At 52.7% G+C, this 22,806-nt stretch overlaps 2 protein-coding genes across 3 annotated transcripts in view; both read right to left on the reverse strand.

Annotated features, from left to right (window-relative positions):
• Positions 1-2,981: 2,981 nt before the first annotated feature.
• PLEKHM3 (pleckstrin homology domain containing M3) overlaps positions 2,982-22,806 on the reverse strand; it is a 114,471-nt gene continuing 94,646 nt past the window's right edge. The window contains exons 9-10 of one of the 2 annotated variants that reach the window (XM_074911197.1): positions 9,764-9,929; positions 2,982-3,982 (exon numbers count right to left, since the gene is read on the reverse strand). In XM_074911197.1, coding sequence (XP_074767298.1) covers positions 3,869-3,982; positions 9,764-9,929 — 280 coding nt within the window. In that variant the 3' untranslated portion in view covers positions 2,982-3,868. Of the gene's footprint in view, positions 3,983-9,763; positions 9,930-22,360; positions 22,437-22,806 lie in introns of those variants that run through there. The other variant, XM_074911200.1, reaches the window with a different exon arrangement.
• On the reverse strand, positions 5,863-7,616 carry FZD5 (frizzled class receptor 5). The gene has a single exon (XM_074911202.1). The coding sequence runs from the start codon at positions 7,598-7,600 to the stop codon at positions 5,870-5,872; it is 1,731 nt and encodes a 576-aa protein (XP_074767303.1). The 5' UTR covers positions 7,601-7,616; the 3' UTR covers positions 5,863-5,869.

Genomic DNA, 22,806 nt, shown 5'->3' on the forward strand with positions numbered 1-22,806 from the left:
GTTTTAAGTCCTCCCCTGAGAAGCACTAAATTGGAAGCTGTAAGTGACCAGCTCCTGGATTGACTTGTGACCCAACTGCTAAGGAGCTTTTTTTCCCTAGCACTGCCAGGTGCCTTCAACTTTGTGGAACTGGTCTGGATGCACTTTGCTGCAGGCTGGCACATGGCTTCTGCAAAGGCAGCCGTCCAGCTGCAAGGTGCTCAGCAGAAACTTGGGGCTGTCATTTACCTTTTTTAGCCAAAAGAGATGGAGGCTCTTCCTGCTGCTCTGGATGGCAGGTGACTGACAATGTGAGCCAATGGCTGTCTCTGCAATAGATCCTGCAGGAGACTGCTGCTCCAAACTTAATTGTGCTTTGAACCTTAACTGGGTTTAGTTTTATTGTAGCATAGCCCAGAGCACATTGTCAGTAGGATTTTTATCTGTTCAGAAGATGCTAAACAGGGTTCAACTACAACTCGCCTTCTTGAGAGGAAAAATAGCAATTCCACTTAATGTTTAACGTTCTGGTCCCCCTAAAAGAGTTAGATTTAGGAAAAAACAGCTTGTGTATTTCTTAGGTAAATAAAAAGTAAACAATACAGCTCCCTTTTGAAGGGATGAGCAGTGATAGTGTTTCAGAAGGAATTCCATTTAGGTGGTTCTGCTGGAAGATGAACTGGGGGATGGGGATATGCTGTAACTTTCACTATTATTTCTATGTTGGCAGCATGTTTCTCAAAAGGGCAGAAGAAAAATTACAATCATAGAATACCGGGTGTTACAGAGATCGTTAGCTACTTCTGCTCCCAGGGAAGAGCCACCAGCTCCAGGATCAGGGTACCTTGTTTCTCTTAACCCAACAGCTGAATAATATTTGATCTACGTTGAGGTGACCTGTGCCTGCGTTCAGTTCCAGGGCAGCACTCCCCAGCTGGCAGTAAATATGGCTTGTAGAGACAATAGCTGTGGTGCGGCCCAGCAAGAATAATGTGAGCACCAGCAAGAACAACAGGAGCATCATGTGTTAGAGGTCAGCAGGGGCAGGGAGTTGTGGATGTGTGTGTGGGCTACGTGCTGCCCTCGGGCTTCAGCAGCCCTTTCCCTTTGTGTACGGGGACTGTGTATTTTGTTTCTAAGGGAATTTTATGAGAACTACTTCACTGTGGGTTTGGCAGTTAAGAGGACAGGCACTTCAGGGACGGAATAAATGTCAAGACCATCGCTTCTGGATAAGAGTAGAGGCGTCAAGCATAACCTGAGCAAGCAGAAGAGGGCAGAAGAGCAATTGAGGCAAGAGCTTGCCCAGGGGGTTGGCAGGCGTGCGTGGGGCAGGGTGAGCTGAGGTGTTCAGAGCTCGGCGCTGGGCAGGCTGCTGCCCCGCTCCTGAGCTGGCATTTCCCACAGCACATTACACACGTTATCTGGGAAAACTACACTTGCACCAAATAAGTTGTTTGATAATATACGGTGAATTAGAGGGTGCTGCCAAAGTGCCTGTAGAGCACCTCCTAACACTCCCCCCCCCCAGTTGCCTAGCTAGGGAAAGAGCATTTAACTGGCTGAACAGGGTCTTGCTTGTCAGCATAGGTTTAAAAAAGCCTCGGGCTACCTTTGTGGACAAGGCCTTTTTTAGGTGAAACCACCACTTTGGCTTCTGCTCTGTGATACTAAAACCTTTTGAGAAGCCACACAGTCCCCATGCTGTCAGACACCGTCATTCCCCACGCTGCCCAGCCTGAAATCGCACTCCGTTCGCCACTGTTCAAGCCCAAGGGAAGCCAGGGACTGCCTCGAGGGTGGCCTAAGTCGACCGAATGGGGGGAGCGAGCTGGGGAGCCACGCAGCAGCACAGGCATTGGGCTCGGCTGTGTGCAACCACGCGTGTGCTCGCAGGAACAGGGTCCCTGCAGGTGCTTCGCAAATGGCTGCCTCCAGTAATGGCCCTTCCCTCGCTGTGAGAAACTGGGGTAGGCGGCGGACGGCACCTCTGCCAAACCCCTACGGACTGAGGTGCGGAGGACACGGCGGCTCCCTGGGAGGCGAGGATGGCAACAAGGCTGCCTGCGAGGTGCTGGAGTTGCTTCCGGAGGCAGGCGGCGTCTGCAGCTCCTCAGTGAGCACCTCGGGCTGGGATGGTGCACGTCCCCTGCGCACACCCCAAAGCAGTTGCCCTCCGTGCGATAGGATCAGCCCCTGACAGCGTTTCGCCTGAACCTGACCATGGGGGGCAGCTCACCCGGCACTGAGGTGAGTCAGGTTGCAGCTGTCAGGTTTATCACTGGGTGCTGGAATGCTGCTTCCAGGTAAGAGATCCTATCTAGTGGGACCTGCTGTGTGCCTACACACCTAACTAGATAGCAGACTCCTTTGCCATTAGTCACCACGGAGCCGGCCTTAACCCCTTCCTGTGCTCCTCCCAACATGAGTGAGCACACAGCAGATGGCAACACGGACCCTCAGGTCGGTGCAGCATCCTGCTTGCCTAAGAGCTGTCATCTGCTTGGCCTGAAACATATCAAAGGGCAGGGCCTGATCTCAGCGCAGGGCGATAGCGTGCAAACTGCAGAACACCAATAAAAGTTGATCGTTAACCCCCTTCTACCAGTGAGGTGTGACCTCGGCCTGTCAAGGCAACACGCTGACAGCGAGGTCACGGGCACCGGCCCGCAGCTCAGCCCCCGGCACGGCACCCCCGAGGGCTACCGCCGGTTCAGCGCAGAGCCGGGCTGCTGCGCCCAGGCTGGGACGCGGTGCCACGGCAGCGGCGAGGGCGCGGGTGCGGGCCGTCCCCCGGGCCGAGCGCAGTGCTGCGCGGGGTTCCCGCACACGGAACATGCTGTTCCTGAGCCACGCTTCACCAGCCCCCCAGGATCCCCAGTGATAAGAGCCCTGCGCAGCCCTCCAGCACATGCCTCCCCATCCCCCCACAGTTAAGTTTTTATGGTAATTAATATTCTAGCAGAAGCAAAGAAAACGAGAGACACTTTTTTTTTGTCCTCATAAATAACTAATCTCAATACTTCTCTTTTTGAATAAAATTTCTTCAACTTTTCACAAAATATAGTACAGTTATTTAAACAACATTGAACAGCATCAAGTAACGGAAGAGGCAAAAACCAACATGTAAATTGGCTACAGCTTACAGGGCTGACGGCAACGGCTCCTTCCCCCTGCTGCCACTTGTTGCCCAGAAGCCAGGCTCAGACACAAGTTGATTGTATTAACCTACTGTTAGATCAAAGCTGAAAATGCTCTTGCATTTTTCAATAGGCAATGGTTTGTAACTAATCTTGGACTTCTCTTTTTTTCAAAACAAAACAAAAAAAGCTTTACACAGTCAGTTGCACTTTGGAAAAAAACAAAAACAACAAAACACCACCTTTGACATGGTTTTGTTCATTGTATTGCATGATGTGTGTTTAGCTGTATCTACAAAAGGCACTAAAGAAAGAGAGGCGTCCAGCGAGGCGTGGATTGGAGCAGGTTGAAGTCATTTAATGCCCTGGATTACAACACGAGACTACCCACAGTGTCTCCGCGCCTGACCTGCCTTGCTGCCGAGAACACACCTGTCCCAAACCCGTATCAAAGGTCACTGCGGCTTCCCTATGTACAAACCAGACTATAATACAACTATTTACAGTTTGTAACACAACATGGTGCAATTCTGTCCACAATGAAGTACTGCAACACGCTGGAGGGAGAGAGAGCCCTCTGTGGCAAGAGCAGTCCCTGCTGAACTCTCAGTCCCTGCACCGCCGGCTCCTCTGGCCAGAACGCCCCAGGGACACTCCTGTGGCACCTTGGCAGGACCTTTAGCAGTAGATGTGCCACTTGAGCCTCCCCTCACTTCCCAGGCTTTGGTTTTAAAACGAGGTGGAAACCTTCACGACTGAAGTGGCCCAAGGGTGTTGAGAACAACATCAGATCCCTGCAGTCCTGCGGGAGCAAAGCCAGCAGTTGTTCTCCAGTGCTCGAGCAGCTGGGTCACGGTGCCACGCTTGAAGGAGGGCAAAAAAGGACTTGAGTAATGGCTGGGCAGTCACATACATGATCACCACTTAGGGCAGGGGAAAAGCCACTTAGGGGAAAAAAAAAAAAAAAGCCAAACCAAAACGGGTGCTTTCACAAGTGGGCTGAAGCCAGAGGCAACCACCTCTTGCCAGCTGTGCTGCAGCCGGAGCCCCTCGCTGTGTTCAGTGAAGTTGACAGCAGGGCCCCCCCCTAACCCCCCGTTGCCATCATTCTGCTTATCGAAACCCAGCTGTCACCACCACTTCATGCCAGGCACCGGTTCTGTCAGTGCTCTGCTGCTGCCTGACCTGGGGAAATGAAAAAGGCTTGGGCAGCTGGAGGAAAGGGAGTATGAGCACTCTGCTGAGTTTTCCTAAACTATCCCCTCACTCTCAAACTCGGCACCGTCTCCAGCAGAGGCGCAGCTTTGAATAAAGCAGCAAGCGGTGCTGAAGCGGGCTGGCTGGAAACCCCAGCTGCTCCCCAGGAGAGACAGGCAGCCACCTGGCTCGGCCCCCCCCGTGCGCCCACTACCTGCGGCAGGAGTGCAAGGCCCCCTTCTAAGGCTGGTGGCGCCGCGACCAGCTGCTGTGCGGGGTGCCGCAGCCGGCGGGCTGCGCGGGGCCTCACCCCCGGTCACCCGCGGGGCCTCACCCCCGGTCACCCGCGGGGCCTCACCCCCGGTCACCCACGGGGCCTCACCCCCGGTCACCCGCGGGGCCTCACCCCCGGTCACCCGCGGGGCCCGGCGGAGATGCCGGACGCTGCACCGGCGAGAGGCGCGGGCGCGCCGAGCCCTGCGCGGAGCACACGGCAGCTCAGGACCGGGCTGCTCTCTGCCCAGAGCCAGCGGCGCCCCGGGACCCTGCGACCCCGGCGCAGGGGCGGCAGCCTCCTCGCCCGCACGGCCCCGGCTCTGCGCCGCGGGGGAACCGGCTGCCCGCTGCAGAGCAACGGCTCGTACCTGGGCGCCCGGGCAGCAGAGCTGAGCCCCACCGGCCCCACTCCCTGCCCGCGGAGAGCCGGCACACGCTTGCCAGGGGGAGACGGGACCTCTGGGGTCGCCTGGCCCCCACCTGCACCGCAGACAGTTGGGACCCTGTCCCTGCCTACCTCGAGGGCCAGGTGGTGGTTCCTCTCCGCAGCCCCTGCCTCCTGCACCGCCACCTCCCGCAAAGCCCCCGGCCTGCGCAGCCCCCTCCCTCCGCTCAGCGTGCTGCTGCCCGAGCGGGGCCAGCGGCAGCACCGTGCCGGGGACCCCCGGCCCTCTCCTCCGCAAGACGGAGCTGTGTCCGGGGGCCCTGGGGGCACCGTCCTGCTCTGCCCGGGGGGGGCTGGTGCAGCAGGGCAGAGGGGCAGCCGCCACTGCCAGCTCTGCCCAGCCCCTTCACCTGCCCCAGGGGGCTCCAGCGAGCAGCTCGGTGCCAGAGCCAGCACATCAACCGGGGTCGGGGGCCATCACCCGCACTGCCTGCTGCAGCTCCCCCCTTCACCCGGGCACCAGCGAGACCTGCGCCGAGTCGCGAGACACGCATCGGTGCTCAAGGGCTACCTACCACCTGACTGGCCCGCAGACAGCAGCACCCCAGGACCCCAAACAGGGCACGGGACCCCAAATGGGGCATACACAGGGGCGCCAGGCTCCAGGCCTCCCCGTCCCTCTGCCCCCACATCACTGGCAGCACGTCTCCCTGCCCCACCTGGGGCCGCCGCTGCTCCCTGCCCCGTGGGCACACATGCTCGGTCCCGGGCAGCACCGCCACGGTGGGGCTGAGGATGCCGGGGGTGGCCCAGCTGCCACCGCCTCTTCTGTGGCCCAGGGTCTTTGCAACCCTCTCCTCCCTGTGGCTGGGGTCACCGAGGCTCCCTCCGGTCACACGTGGGACAGCGGGACCTGCTTGTGGTAGGAGGCCATGCTGGGCAGCACCGTCCTGCCCGCCAGCGCCGGGCTGGCCTCGCTGTACACGGAGGCGCCCGCGGGCTTCCTGGCCCGGCAGCAGCGGGCTGTGAAGCGCCTCCAGGACTCGAGCGTCTTGCCGGACCAGATCCAGACGCCGGAGGTGATGCCCACCACAAGGCACATGAAGTACTTGAGCATGAAGACGGCGTAGTCGGGCTTGGGGCGGTGGGTGTCCCCCGGGCAGGAGCAGTTCTGCGCCTGCTCCCACGCCTCCCGGTTGTGCTGCTCGTAGATGTAGCAGGCGATGACGATGGTGGCGGGCACAGTGTAGAGCACGGTGAAGATGCCGATGCGGATCATCAGCTTCTCCAGCTTGTCAGTCTTGGTGCCGCCCTGCTTGATCACGCTGCGGATGCGAAAGAGCGACACGAAGCCGGCCAGCAGGAAGAGGCTGCCGGTGAAGAGATAAACCACCAGCGGTGCCAGCACGAAGCCCCGCAGGTTCTCCAGGCTCTGGTTGCCCACGTAGCAAACCCCAGCCACAGGGTCACCGTCCACGGAGCTGAGTGCCAGTACAGCGATGGATTTGGCACTGGGAATGAGCCAGGCGGCCAGGTGGAAGTACTGCGCGTAGCTGGCGATGGCCTCGTTGCCCCACTTCATGCCGGCAGCCAGGAACCAGGTGAGGGACAGGATGACCCACCAGATGGAGCTGGCCATGCCGAAGAAGTAGAGGAGAAGGAAAACGACGGTGCAGAGGGCAGGGCCCGTGGTCTCATAGTGGATGTGGTGGTGCTCCGGGTTGCAAGCCACGCTGGCGTGCCCCGCCACCAGCCGCACGATGTAGCCCACAGAGACGAAGAGGTAGCAAGCGGAGAGGAAGATGATGGGACGCTCGGGGTACTTGAAGCGCTCCATGTCGATGAGGAAGGTGGCCACAGTGGTGGAAGTGGAGAGGAAGCAGAGGATGGACCAGAGGCCGATCCAGAAGGTGGCGAAGGTCTTCTCATCCTGCGTAAAGTAGGGCTGGTAGCAGGGGATGGCACAGTTGGGTACCTGCCCCGTCCTGATGCGGTTGTACAGCGGATGGGACTCCTTGGAGATGGGGATCAGGGGCGCTTTGCACTTGCACGTGCGGCCACAGTCCAGCCCCGAGGGGCGCTGCCCGTCGTGCGGCGTCAGGTTTTTGGCCGCGTCCTTGGCCGGGCGCGTGGGCTTCCCGAAGAACGGCGGCAGGGTGGTGGCTTCCGTGCGGTTGTACCCCATGCAGAGCACCTCCGTGTCCCCCAGCACCGGCAGGCTGTCGCAGCTCATCCTCTCGGGCCAGGCAAAGCCGTACTGCTGCATGATGGGCGAGCAGCCGGCCTTGGCCCGCTCGCAGACGGAGCGGCAGGGGGGCAGCGGCTTGGTGTAGTCGGGCAGGCAGATGGGGGTGTACATGCTGCAGAGGAAGAAGCGCAGGTCCGGGGAGCACTGGATCTCCACCAGCGGCCAGAACTGGTGCACCTCCAGCCCGGCCTCGTCCTGCGTGTCGTGGTTGAACTGGTTGGGCATGTAGGTGAGGTTGTAGCCGATGCCCTTGCACATCGGCACCGTGATCTCCTGGCACACCAGCGCCTTGGAGGCGGCGCGCCCCGCCGCCGGCAGCCCCAGCAGCAGCGGCAGCCCCAGCAGCAGCGGCACCGGCAGCCGCCGGCCGCCCATCGCCGCCGCGCGTCCTACCGCCGCCGCATGCCCCGGGCACCCGCGGCCGCCGCGCCGGGAGCGGGGCCCCGCCGGGACCGCCCGTGCCGGGACCGCCCGTGCCGCCGCCGCCGCCGCCACCTGCGCTCTGGGGCGGGCGGGCGCCCCCGCGCCGCGCCGCGCCCGCGGCCCGCCCCGCGCCCCGCCCCGGGAACGCCCCCGGGGCCGCCCGGCCCCGCCCCGGCCCCGCCCCCGCCGGCGCTCCCGGGGGCCGCCCGCGGCCCCGAGCCCGCCCGCCCCGCCGGGAGCCGGTGCTGCCCGACCGCCGACCGCTCCGCGCCCGCCCCCGGCGGCTGCTGGCGGGGACCCTAACGCCCTCCCTCCCGCCCACCGCGCCCCTCCCGGGACCCCTCGTCGGCGGGAAGAGCGGAGCGGGAGGGGAGCGGCGGCCGGAGGAGGCGGCCGGAGGGGGCCGGGGCCTCACCCCACCGCGGCGGGATGGGGGGAGGGACGGCGTGCGGGAGTGCTGCCCCTCCTCCGGCAACCGGCCGTCGGCCCGGGCGCAAGGGGCACGGCAGCATCTCCCGCTGCCGCCTCCTGCCGCCGCCCGCCCCGGAAAGCCCGGCCTCCGCGGGGAAGGGAAACCGGCCCCGCCGCCGCCCGCCCCGCCGGCAGGGTGCAGGCAGCCGCGCTGCCGGCCCGGGCCCGCCGCTCCCCCCGGCAGCCGCCCTCGTGCCGGCGGGTGCCGGGGCACTGGCCCCGATGGCCTCGGCACGCCCAGGGCAACCAGGGGAACAGACCCGCTTCAGAAACCACATTCGGGGGTCGTGTGCTGCCCCCGCTATGGCAGCGCCCCTGCTCTGGCCGAGGGGGAGCTCCCTGCCCAGGGGCTCCCCGCTCCGCCGTGGGTGCGGATGGAAGGGCAAGCGGGAGCCGAGTACTCGCAGCCCAGGATGCGCCGGGGGACAGCTCACGGTCAGGCCTGCCGCTGGGGAACGCCAGCGCCCACGGTACCCCCTCCCGCATCCAGAGCCCAGAAAGCGAAGACTCAAAAGCACGATTTGGCTCCTGCCTTCCTCCCAGAGGTAAAATCTGGCTCGCCTGTCGCTCTGTGGCCAGTGGCTATTGCACCTATGGGTGGAGCACTGACGGCTGCTACCAGAGTCCTCAGGGATTTTAAGGCCAGAGACCTCATGACCACCTCCGAAATCCTCTGTGTGTACAAGCCCACCAAGTCTAGGCATGCATATCATTTGGCACTGACAGCCTTGACGCTTAACTCTTCTTAAAAAAGGCCAAAGAAAGCTCAAGCCCCTATCCCTCTGCGCTTTACGCTATGAGCTCTGCCTGTAATAAAGCTACACGGAAGAAAATTAAAAGTCACGTGTTCCTTTGGAACACAGTGGCATATCCGTGTAGCAGGAGTCATAACTTAATTCTCCCCAACAATGAGTTTCCGTGAACTAGCAGCCCAGCAGAAAGCAATCACAGAAAGTTTCATTATGGCTTTCAGTTGATTATCCAAATTATAGCTGAGAGCAGAGGGCAGGCTTTTTATTATCATCATTGCTGTACAATTAGAAAATGCTGATGAAGCTCCACAAGAGCAGAAATTCTCTTTGCCGGTATTTTTCATTTTTAAAAGCGCTCCCTTGGGCAGTATCTTGGTTTGATTCCACACACAATGGGGAACAGGTACGTAGGTGGGAAGGGAGAAGATAAGAAGGGGAAAATGGGGCAGCTCTTCATTTCAGTTAATCTATCAAGTCTTGTAGCCTGGTTCAGGTTTTGCCACTCCTCCAGATGTATCTAATTTTTAGAGCCTGGCTGTAAATAATGCTGTATTTGCTACACTGGGGACACATAAAATCCAATTAAGAGCCAGGTAGACATCTGTTGGCTTGCTCTGTGCTTCTGTTTCCTATGAATACGCAGCAGAGCAACCAGAACAGGATTAAATATGGTGTAAGTGCAAGTACAGTTGGTAGGCTTGTTATTCATCTCTACAGTACTGTATAAGAGTACAGTGCTTTATGTGCATCCAGCACTATTAGCGACAGAAGCTGTGACTGCACAAAACCTACTGTGCCAAACCCTGGAGACAAAGGAGAAAGTGTTTCCTGCCCCTGAGAACTTGCTGTTGTTGTTAAAAAAACCCTACAAATTATTAGGAAATCACTTTACCTTTAATCCATGTGCAGAGGTGTTCCTGAAGCTCCACTTGGGAGTCCAGCTAGTCCCTGCTTGTGGGTCCGTCCCATAGGATACGGGACACGGGCTGCCAATATATGTGTCCTCTTGGACATACCTTCCACCCATCGAGGCATTTTCAGCTGGGATGCAGCAGTTCCTGGTAGAAGCAGACAATAAAAAGGTGGTAAATATTTCTGTATTCGGTTCTTTCACTGCTGTATTGTCAGCCTACACTGTTTACCTGGATAAACTGCCTTTGTGAAGGATACTGTGACTTTTAAAAGACTTTAGAAAAGGACTAAGTGAGCTTCCTTTGTCAAGACTAGCTATTGCCCCTGCCCTTGTTAGAGAACTCAGCAGACTTTTCCAAAGAGCTTTTCAGCCCAGGCTCTGGGCAGGGACAATGCCGGGGAGCAATGATCTCGCTCTTGGCTTTGCCTATACCAAAGCGAGGCAGGAACCTCCTGCCCCTCTTGTTGTAGGACCAGCACGCCGTCCCTGGCCCTCGACCCTTCTTGCTAGGAGCAGCAAATCCTGGTTTTGTCTGCACTGCTGACGAGCCTCCGGCTCCCAGGAAGGGAGCGGTGGGGGCCCAGCACAGGTGACTACGGGCTCCTGGTGCTGGTGGGCAGCCTGCCAGCCACCCCAGCTGGAGGCTGTGCTAGCTCAGGCGCTGCTCGAATTAGCAGTGACCCCTGATAACCAACTGCTTGAGCGATGGGTTGCTGAGGACCGCAGGGTGGTTTGCAGCCGCACAAGACTGGCAAGGCTGTGCTTTACTGCCTGCGGTGGGTGCAGGGACTGACAGCTGCCACGTTTGGCATCACGATGCAGCCCGCAGCCAGCTCCAGCACAGCAGACCCACCGTGTGCTGATAGAAAAGGAGATCGATGTTTCCCCTACACGCAGGACACGATTGCATGCTTCCACCCATGTCAAGCGTCTGTGTTCCCACCTCAGAGTTGAAAGGCTGTGGGCTGCCAGCACTGCAAACCCTGGCACCAAGACTGACCTTGCATAACTGGACCTGGAGGGGGGCTTCTAAATAAGAGACCGAGATGTTTGCTGCCCCACAGGCAGGAGGGACCTGGCAGGCAGGGAGACAGGGCAGCTCTCAGCCATTTGTGAGCAGGCAGAACAGAATGAGAATTACTGCTGGCATCTGCAGGGGGACACTGGCACCTGAATCCTACCAAAGTGCAACAGCAGCAGGGGCAAGCATTTGCTTTTATAAAGCTGTGGGCTGGGACAGGAATTCAGATTTAAATCACTTGAATGCTTTCACCATGAATGCCGTGCTGAAACTCCCTTGAAATTCCTAATCTACATCAGTACTGGTGTTTTTTATATATACCTGTACAATTACACACCTTAACATGTTGCGGGAAAACAAAACCATAGCAAACTCTAGTCATATTCAAGCTACATGAAACTAGACAACTTCCATGTGAATTAAAGCAAAACTTGAGTTCTAACAGCGACACAAGTGCTTGCAGTTTGTAAAATGCTACCAGATAAGTAAGACTAAAGTAGAATCAGGAAGAGTGGCTGCATTTGAAACTCATCTTGCTGGACTCATCAATTAGTACTTAACAACATTTGTACACATAAGTGCACATAAAATGTACATAATTACTTTCTGTTGGCCTCCCTGGGGACTGGGACCCCTTTCTGAGAGGCACAGTTGGTACACAGAAGGGGTGTTCCTGCCCTGAGGTGCCACCACCACAGCATGCAGACAGCAGAGGCAGAACCGAGGGCCTTGACCCAAAGCAAAGGTGCAGGAAGGTCGCTGGGGCTGAGGAAAGGTCCCTGCCATGGCACAGCCTGGCCACCAGCGCCACAGCCACGGCTGATCTTCAGATCTCCTTGCTGCAATTCACACGATGCTGAGATAAGGAAGAAGCAGTGAACTCTACATTTGATTTTCCTGTGGGGCATATTGCAGCCTGAAACTTTTCAGATACATAGTTTCTGAAACCCATCACCTTGTGCCTTTTTCTTTTTTTTTTTTTTTTTTTCACATGGGTCCTTGAAAAGAAAACAGTCCCCATAGTGAAGTTGACATGATAAATTAGTATGGCCCTGGCAAAGCCCTCACTCTTCATTGGGCAAATACTTATTTATGGACTTTCAAATTGTGGCTTATGTAACAACAGGGTGAGTGACTTTCAAAAAAACCTCTGCCATGTATTGACCTGATAGAGCCTAATGGGTCCTTCAGAGCAATTAGGATTTATTGTGTTAACGTCTATTGTGTATAGAGACCTTTTTAAAAACATGCGTTATTTACCCAGAAGGCAGTAATGACTGTTTAAATACACAGTTAGATTGTTTCTGAAATGCTTGCTGCTCTATATATTGCAAAGAAGTTACTCCAAGTATTTTTCAGAGTTAAATACTTTGCTCCACTGAGATTTCCAAGCAGGGCAATTGTACTGCACATACATTTGTATGTTTATAGCTGTAAGTAAGCGAATTGAGCTCTCAGGAAAGCTGCCAAATGAGCAACCTTGAAGCATGAAATCTGAGATTTTTGCTCGACCAAGGGGCCAGTGCTTGCCACTCTAGTGGTCTGAGCAGCTCGGGCCATTTCCCAGGTGAGAGAACAGGGCATTTCCCATGAACCACGTGAGTTTTGCCCTGTCAGATCTGAATGTCCAACAAAGGTGACCTCAACAGCCACGAGGTGTGGTTTCCACTGTGGCACATCTAACCCTCTGTGTGCATGTGAGGTGGGGCCATCACCACTTTCCTGTAACCTACTGGGGGCTGGTATGCAAAACTACGAGTGTTGGCTTCCGAACACTGGTGCAGATTGGAGAAGCCTAACCCTTGGCCATGCTACTCGGCAGGTGTGAAGGAGCACAGCTTCACTGCCTGGCAAAGATCGGTGCTGGCTTACACCAGCTTTGACTCCAATCACATGAGTAAAAAACCTCAACTCATACATGGGAGCTATCAAAGCCCTCTATGAAATAATAAAAATGTAGACTAATTACCACTTGCTTTACCTTCAGAGCAATGCTGGTTTGATCAACACCGTCTCTAAATAGCTATTTCCTTTTTTTGCCTTGTCCTTTCCTGTGAGAGACCTTCAGGGTGAAACTGCTCAAAACAGTTCAGCTTTGGCACAATGCTTTCGCTGCCCTGCCTCAGCTCACAATCTTTAGAAACTTGTTTTTATTTGGTTGTTTTACACCAAAATTAAAATAATATCTGTTACAGCTGCAGTACTTTATTTCCAGGGATGAAAGTACTAAGCAGTTTTCTAATCCAGCAAAGAGAGAGACAGGTTAGAGGAACCTCTGGCTGAAAATGTTGTAGCAAATACTTCGGAGTTAGGATGCAAGTTTGTAATGGCCAATGTGCAAAATCCCCTGGAGAAAACCCTCAAGCAGCCTGGACCGAAGATGGCTGAAACTTGCAATTTCTATTTTGTGGAAAATTCCGACATTAAAAAACAACGCAAAACATACCAGTTTGTGCCAAACAGGGCAAGCTGCCCATACTTCTGAGAAATCCTCCAGCATCAGGAGAAGCTGGGAGGTTTCCTGTCACAACATGGAGAAGTTCTAGAAGCCCCCTGCCCAGGGAGGCCTTGGGAGGACAGGATGGGGAACGTCCTGGAGCAGGAGACATGGAAATTCTGGGGTGCCAGGAGCTTGCTGGGAAACCAAGCAGAATTTAGCCAGGAATCAGCCTGGTGAGCACTTGTCCCTTAGGTTTCAAAGTTGGACTGTCAAAATAGAAATGTTTCCAAGACACTTTCTATCTATGTTGAACCGGCACTTTACAAAGAAACCGCTATCGCTCTGAACATCTGCAGTTATGGGTGGTCTCTCCTGGCCTTAAAATTCTCTGAATTGATAAAAAACATATCACAACAACTGTCGCTGTTAAGAGCAACTTCAGTCTGTGTTCAGAACAGTTCAAGTTCAGTCTGCCCTTTCCCGAAAATATGAGGTTTCATATTTAAAATAGGTTTCAAACACATAAGCCACTTTGATCACCTTTCTTCACTAACCTCTAAATACGCTGCGATGGGGATTTTCCAGATGCAGTGATTCTGGACCCTCTTGAGGGAACCTTAATGGATCTTTATTTCCAGAAATTATTATAGACCTGTCCTCTGGAAATTGGATTCCTTTACAACATGTCAGACTGCCCACTCAAGACCAAACGCAATAAAAAAAATCACACAGCATTTGAAAGATTTATCCCATATGCGTACTCATCTATAGTATCCTAGAAGAAGAAAATTCATATGCAATACACACGTGCTGTGTTTTCAGGAACCAGTAAGTATCAAGGCCAAGACCTCCTGAAACAATGTCCTCCTCCTGACCTGTTAGGCATTCTTGCTAAGACCAGGCACTTCAGATCTCCCTATCTGCTTTTGACATCCTTGAAGTGCTTGACACCGGGCTGGAGGAATATTTGGAGCTAAGGCTTAGCGATTCATGTCATTCACATCAAGTGAACCAAATTATGTTGAAATACAGACTTAAATCCCTGTATTAGCAACATTTATTGGACACAAGTGAAAAGTGACAGAAACAGGTGAAAAGGCAATTAGCACTAGCTGGAACTATACATGTTTTGATTACTTCCTTCTGCAAGTCATTCACGGGATAATGTAGTATGCAGGTCAAAGTGATTTTGGAAAGGATATTGCTAGCAAACCTCACATTCAGGCATTAGTTAGATGTGAAGAATTAACACGTGCAAGTGATCCACGGAGCTCAATCTCAAATAGCAACAGCTTTAGCAGGAACTAGTGTTGCAGAACTGGAGCACATCGAGAGATTTTATGGGCAAAAGAAGGAATCCATTCTCGAAATCCTGTACCTCACTGCCATGTGCAGCACCGTCAAGCACACAACGATGTTACCCTGCTTGGGATATGTCCTGGTGATGCAAGACAGTGCTCCAAAATGTTTTCATTCCTTCCACAACTGCTCGCACAGGGTTGCCAAAAATCTTTGATGACCAGGTGTAGCCCCGTAGTCCTCTTACAGGCTCTTCTTACCAGACTGATACAATCAAACACTTTTTATATAAGCAACAGGCTGACAAAAAAGGTAGCACAACTGCTGCAAAGATGGAGTTCACACAGGCCAGCACCTTCCTTATAGCATCGAAATGGTGGAGTAGCTTGGTTCAGCATTTTGCTTGGATAAGTCTGTCCAACTGCAACAGAATTCACTTTCTATATGTATTTCCCTTATGTTGGTGAAACTGACTGTTCCATTATTTGTGACAAGGGAGCAGCTGAGCCACGCCTCCCACAGGTTGGCACTGCCAGACCCCAGCCATTACACCGTCACGAGGCAGACAGGATCCCACTGGGTGCACGCAGAGAAATTACTGTGCAAGCTTACACCACACAGCTTCATTATTTGCCCCGCACTGTGCTGAGTGCTGAACATACCTGCAGTACAAACAGCTGTCAGGCTGAGCAGCCAAGGAACACAAAAAATGGGAGAAAGGACAGGCAATTCTCCCTGCTTTTGCAGATAGAAAAGTTCTGTGATTTGCCCTTATGGCCACACAGAGCTGGGAAATCAACCCTTCAAGTCCTGAGCTGTGAAAAGACCATTCTGGCTCCTGCTGCAGACGCTGCTCTCTGTTTCCGTTCCACTAGAGCACATTAGGCTGACAACCTCCGGCGCTAGGCTGCAGCGACACAAGGCTGCCTGTCCATTCAGTCAGGACTAGACTGATTGTCCTGGAGACAAAATCCCTTTCTGCTAGAGGAGCAGTCTAGAGGGGCACGAGGCCGATTCCTTACCTGGGCCAGTCAGGCTCCATCCTGACAGGACTAAACATCCCCCTTTGCGGGGAGGAAGGGAGAGGACAAGGTGAGAAGACAGTGTAATCCTTTCAGCTGAGACTCTGCCAGGGATGTTGCTAATTAGCAGAGAGAGGACGTGTTGTGGCTGGTGAGAGACAGACACGTTCTGTGTTGCGAGACAGTGCCTTCAACCAGCTCTATCTGTGAGACACGTACGCTGTGAGCTCCCTCATCGTGTTTGCATTGCAGGAGCCATCCCAGCAACACCAGCCGAGTCCTTGATGCCTGCTGTGCTGCCCTCAGCCTCGTGTGAAACTTGCGATGGGATTTTGGATGGACCAAAAGTCTTGGCTGTGAATCTTATTTTCACTGTTCTAATACAATCAAATTTATTTTGTATAGACTTACAGAGTGGCTGTGGCTTCCAGGTCATGGAAGAAGACTGGTACCGGAGCAGCAACTGCATTTCCTAAGCTTGCTCTAGTATCTTACAGTGTTATTCCTATAGCTAACAGAGGAAATGAGGAGGTATTTTCAGCCTCTACCAGAAGAGAGACAGCAGTCCAGAACTGTACATGTGTGTGTGTATGTGTATCATTTTCACGTGCTGCAGTTTGGAAACATTGCCAGTGGAGACTACTAAATTGGGTCAGTTTGGTGTCTGGGCTAATTTATACTGAGCTGAATCCACAAGAGCCCAGTTTAAGTTTGTGGGGTTGTGTGTGGTTGTGCTTGAGATCAGCACCTGTTCCGGCACCCCTGTGTCCAAGGATAGCCAAAATGCACATCCGTTAGCTCAGAGCCAACCAACTAACCACCAGGCCCTGCAGTTTTCTTCCATAGATTTTATTTAGATTTCCTGTTGCCCTGAATTTCTCCTCAATACTTAAACACGTTTATGTGAGGTCAAAACTGCCTTACAGATCTTTTAACTTGGCATATTCCTGAGATAAAGCTAATTTGGTTGGGCACATAAGCTCCTGATCAGACCTAGTTCAGGAGATGAGCTGACACTGATAACAGCAACAAGCTGATCTTTACAGAAGTATAGATTAAACATATTCAGTTGCACACTAATGCAGCTACCCAAGACAAGCCCAAGCCATGCTGGGCCAAAATGGGCTTTAAGAAATTGTGTATGTACCAATGAGGGCCTTGGCGTGACTGAGAGCTGGCACAGAAATGAGAGGAAAGGGATGGATGCAAGCACTGTTTGCACTGTGCAGACCTTCGTGGAGAAGGGCGAGCAAGGTTTGGTCAGCGGCCTGAGCAGATTCCTCACTGCTGCTGAGCTGGCAGAGTTGCCATCAGGCCTTTCCCTAAATAGATCATAAAAACCTGTACAGGTGATTATTTTCTGAGCAAAGTGGGAAACAATGGAAGCAGAAGGGAACAAAAGCAGGTTCTGCTGGGGGAAGAGGGACAGGCCATGGACAAACACAGCCCAGTTGCAAGGTGTGTTGTGCCAGGCTGCAAAAAGGGACAGGGCTGCTTTAAAGGTCCTTGACACGGGCACAGTGCTGATCTCAAAGCCATACCCTTGCGCCCTGCTCCGGCTGCAAAGTACCTCCTGTAATCTGCTGCGAGCTTTAGAGAACGAAATCCCATTTACCTGCCACAAAGAAGAGCTGGCGGAGGCCTCCCGGGAGCGGAGGGTAAAGGCGGGCTGGCAGTTCCCAGTGCGGAGCTGCCGCCCTCCCGGCCACATCCGGGGGGAAGGGGGAAGGTGCTGGCAGTAAGTGCAGGAACAATTCGCTGGAGAGCCACGGAGCTCTTTGCAGTTTGCCCACTAATTACTATTAAGCCCTGCTTCCTTTTTGTGTTCCAAGGGGCGTCTTCAATGTGGCACTGCTTCTTGGGCCTTTCATGCGGCTGGGCTAACCCCTGAATAGCAGACTTTGCCCCCCCTCCCCTTGCTACCTCCCTCTCCCTTTTTCTTTTCCCCTTTTGCTTTTCTGATAGTATTTTCTGTCCATGTTGTGTAAGGCCCTAAATGAATCTTGACTGCCCCTACAGCCGACTGGAGACACACAAAAGCAGCCCATTCCAGTGGCCACAGCGCCATTGTGTGCCCTAACAATGCACTAATTGGCGGTGACAATTGTGCTGCTGGGGAGGAAGAGGGGGCCGTGGGGGGGACATGGGTCTTTTCCAATCAGTGAGGCGGGTCAATAAAAAGGAGTGTGAGGAGTGAGAAACATGCTCTGCTCCGTGTCTCTCCCACGTGCATGTCCCTGCCAGTCCCAAGCAGTTTGCCCCAAATTCTGACAGAGAAAGGTAAAGCGAATATTTTTAACGGATGGCTATGCAGAGCAAGAGATGTGCAAGCTAAAAGGGTCATCTCAATCTCCCAGGCTGTCTCGCCATCCCAGAGGCTGAAGAGCTCATGTGATGAGGACACCACTGAGATATTCATGGGAAAAGATCAGACACAAAGCCAAGGGGATGCTGGAGCTGCAGCACTCTGTTCTGAGTACACATGTGAGACAGAGTGCTCAGCTCTTACTGAACTGAGCTTAAAATACCTTTTTTTTTTTTTTTGCACAAGAACAGTGGGATGCAAGGAGAGGGTGTCCCACAGTGCTCTGCTGGGGTAGGTGGTGATCCTGTGGAGTCTGTGGTGCTGTTGGGACTAAGGGAACACACCTGGGCCACATCTCCAGCACCAACTGAGCTGAGGATCGGAGGAATGAAAGGGATGTCAGGTGCCCTGGGTCTGAGGCTGTCTATTGCCACTGTGGTACCTCCCAGGACTCAGAGGGAGGGACCAACCCAGTCTCACACAGAGATTTGGCTGGAGTGAGCCCATGGACTCTGAGAGCTGTACCAGTGTGAAATTAGCCCTGGAGCTTGGAGGCTGATGGATCTGACAAGTGAGGGACAGATTTCAGCTCTACTCATTAGCTTTTAAGATAAGATCTGGGACAGGAAATGGCACAGGTAATGTTTCCGAGAAAGAAGTATTAAAAGCTCATCCAGTTGCCTAGGCTCAAACATGTATCAGCTCCCTCAGAGAACCGTGAAGACCAGAAGGTGTGGAGCACTCTGGTTCCTGACAGGGAAAGCAAAGCAAGCCAGGCTGGCAACAACACTCAGGTTTACAAAGGACTCTGAAATGTCCCTTCTCAACAGAGATGCTTCTCTTTTTTGAAGCTGGCTGATTTTTGAGAAGCATTGTCCAGAGCAGGGTCAGGAAGCAGGTAACTCCTCACCCCCTGAAGGACAGCTGTGGGATTGATATGGTGGGGAACACTTCTGTTAAATGATTTGATAGAAAAGAATTACCTCTTGCATCTAGAAAGAAGCAGGAAAACACCTTCTCCTGCAGTGGCATCTAACCAGGGAACAACTGGAACCACCTCTAGCAGAAGAGCGATACTTTTCTGCAGCAAGACTAACATGTATTCGCATGGCTTGGAGAAGAAATCTTGCCGTAACCTCAAGAAGACCAGAAACAATGAGCAGGGAGGACAAACTGGAGCTGCAGACCTATGGACAGGCAGGCACTGTGCCTGGTTCTAAACTCCCTGGTGCTCTGACTGATTGGGACTGGCATTTCAGATTGGTCCACCACATATAAACACTGAGCTCAGCTGCAAAGTCTGCTTCTGCAGCCAAAATATTGAGGGGAAGCCTACTGTGAGCCCAATGGGAGCTGCAAACAGCCCAGAGCTGAAGGTGTGCCGAGTTCAGGGTATGCTGTGTAGAAACCCTGGGACACTGGACTCTTGCCCTTTTCACCTCATGGCCATCCTGAGCACAGTATTTTTCTTAATGTCATCTCTCAGCTTTTAAGGGTCCTTGTCAGCATTTCCATGAAACACCAGAGGACAATTTAGTTCAGATACATCCCTACTTCCAGGAGGAACCCTCACCTCTCTCCACTGAGTGCAAGGTGGACTTGTCAGCTGCACTAGGCTCCTGAAATTTGGTGGTGGCAATATCCTCCCTGAGACAAAATCACTCGTTACCTGCTCTAAACATAGTAAACATGCTGCTTCTGCTTGCCCTCCTCTAGCAGGACTCCACACAGCTCCTGCTGACAGCTATGGAAACATTCCCATGGATTACCACGGGTGCTGGAGGAGGGCCTTACACAGTGAGACTTCTCTGCTTCCCCTTTGCCCTAAGCCCTTCACAGAAGTACTTTATTGTTTTATGACAGCACAGTAACACTTGACATAAATCGCTAAGCACAGCTTACAATGTCAATACTGTGTAAAAACCTACAGGACAGACCCGTATTTTATTGTGCTTTTGCCCTCTTTTACCTGTTATCACCAGCGTTAACACTGTGCTAGGTGCACATGCATTTTACAAGGAGTCTGCCAATTTTATACACTGCTACAGCTCATGTCTCTAAACACCAAGAGCACAGTTCTGGTTCTTTCACGAACTGCAGCTTTCATTGGAGTCAGCAGAGCCCGTATCTGTTTAAAGGATCGATCATGCTGTCTGTTAAATCATAGATGAGTGTTCTTCAAAAGTGCAGAGTCCAAGCCAGAAGAGGATATTTTGCAATATGTACACAACAAACAACGTCCACCAGCATCACGAGCAATCGTGTGCCAACATCTGATGACAGAATGGTGCTGGGGTCTCAGATTTTCCACCCTAACCATGCTCCCATGGGAGTCTGTACCCCCTGCTCTCAGAAATCAATGGGATTACTTGCAGGGCAAGGCACAATTCAGTGGAGAGACACTTACCATGTTTCATGACTTAGTCGCTGCACTTTAGGTACTTGTCTGTAGTGTCAGTCACAAATGAGGTTAATTTGTAATCTCCAGTGCGGTGAAAGCACTTTGGACTGAACTACTCCATGCACAGTGACTATATCTATTACTTTCTTATACAGATCCAGTTACTTGCGCTTTCTTATTTTTAAACAAAACTTTACTAACAACAACTCCTTACTCACCTATAAATGCATCATACCTACATAAACACCTGGGAACTTTCAAGTCAATGAAAGTTCAGCCCTTAACACAAGCTCTGCTCTGACTTCTCTTGCTTTCCAGATGAGCCTCACAACTTCATTTTTAATATCTGAGGCTAATGCCTCAAATTCAATTATAGAAAATCAGAAGTCACTTACTATAAACTGCGAACTGACTTTTTAGCATGTTTACAGCCTCAATGCCAAGATTTATATTTGTCTATGCTTAAAATGGTTGGCATTTACTCCTGCTTGCCTTGGAGACTTTGTCTGGTTTTACTTGTGACACCTGATTATCTGAGATGCTTTTCACCACCTCCTCATAGCAGTAATATTCAGGCCTCTAGATGGGACCACTGTTTTGCAGAGTATTTAGTTAAACAAGAACTATTTTAAAAAGACAGTCCAGAGCTATGTTTTCGTTTGCCCTCATCACGCCTTTCACTGAAAAGGTATGGTAAACCTCAGAGACAGAATGTCCCTCTCTGTCCCTAAGGAAAGGAGGAGGAAGCTGGCTCCATTTAGGCTAATCTATTACTGTATAGTGAGTGGGATTGTATCATACGTTGTGGAAAAGTTGAAAGAAAAAAAAAAATGTTTCATTGAGCCTGGAGCACAGTTCTGAACAAGGAGCTTGTGCCATTTCATTTATTTTAGACAGTGTCCTCAGGACTTCATAAACTTGTGGACTCTTACGTCACTTATTCCCAGAAGAGCTGCATTCCAGTTCTGCCACCTTTTAGAAAACCAGGCAACTTCCTGCATTAAACTAAATATTGTTCATTTTGGTCTAAGAGCTAGAAGGGTAACTTTTTAAAAATGAACTGTCCTGACCTTTAGGAGAAGAGCTGGAACTTGGCTTGGCATGCTCAGGTGATATGAACCATAATACCACTCATGGGACTTGGCCAGAGGAGATGCTCAACCTTCCTGGCTCAACCTGTTGTAAAGCGTTTAACATGTAACAAGAACACGAAAGTGCGAAATCCAAGACTGGCTGTTGGACCTAAGGGGTTGTAACATTTGCCCGTGATCTAATATTCCCAAAAACATAAATTTATATAGTTGTAAAACACTGACTTGTTCCACCAGCATGAGGAGTGTCAATCATGAAGAGAACAAGGTGGGTGGATACTCTGTGGGTGCCAGTCTGTCCCCCTTGCTCAGCATCAGAAACAAACACCACTTGGCTACTGGTTCCCAAGGGACCTGGAGGGAACACTGTAATTCACAGACTGACTGGTATTTTCTGTGGCCCGCTGTGTTAAAGGCCAGCTGATAAACTAACACAAACAGTAGAAGAACCCAGAAAGCATGGCTTTGTGGGGGGGTGTGTGTGCAGCAGTTAAGAACAGGGCTGCCAATGTAAGGTTTTATTGGCAGTTACACTTCACTGGAGGGCAGAGCTTTCACCTAATGACAACGTACATCAGGGACAAAAATCCCCCCACGTTAGCTCCTGACTGAAACCAAAAGAAATGTTGCTTGAAACTCCAGCCCCAAGTTTCCCGTGACAGATATTGAAGTATGTCCTTTTAGCAGCTCATTTCAGTGACGGTTCATACACTGTAACAGGGCGCAGCAGGGAGACTGGGAAGGGGCAAGGAGGAGAGAAGAAGCTGTGTAAATACAGCCACAGAAGGACAGAAGAAAACCCAACCAAAGTGCTCCTCCCAGGGCTCCCTAGACCACACCATCTCTGTTCAGTGTTGATGCTTTTTCCCTACCATCTCTTACAAAGTGAGGCAGGGAGGTGGCAGTGAAAGGGGAAGGAGGTGTCATAACGGAATTCGCTCACCTTGTAAAGCAAATAAGGAGGAAGAGAAGGTCTTGCACATGGGGTTTTTTGTGCAGCGTGTGTGGTCCCAGTCAAACATTAACTCCCTGCTCGTAGCTGATTTCATCACAGGGATGAAGTCCAAAGGTTCCTGTAGAAAAGAGGATTGACATTCCTGGTAGACTTCTGGTCTTCCTGAGGGGCGGGAGGACAGTGAGGGAGGGAATATATCCTTCTGTTTTAAGGCCATGAGAGCACAGGGCTAGGTATGCATTTCTCTGGAGGCCCTCAGGCAGGGGGGGGTTTAGGCCCATGAGCTCCACCATGGCTCAGCACTGCAACCTTACAGTCACCAGACCCACAGCTCCAGGCTGCTGCAGAAGGTCCTCAGCTGATGCACTGGAAGAAGTTGCCCAGAAGAGCAGGAATCATGCCTGTTCCTACATCCATTGGAGAGCCCTTACAAGGTGGCAAAATCCTGCCCTTCCAGCCCTTCAGTCCAGCTGGGAGATGCCTCCCTT

The sequence above is a fragment of the Athene noctua genome, chromosome 7 (genome assembly GCF_965140245.1).
Source record: "Athene noctua chromosome 7, bAthNoc1.hap1.1, whole genome shotgun sequence".
Classification (NCBI taxonomy): Eukaryota; Metazoa; Chordata; class Aves; order Strigiformes; family Strigidae; genus Athene; species Athene noctua.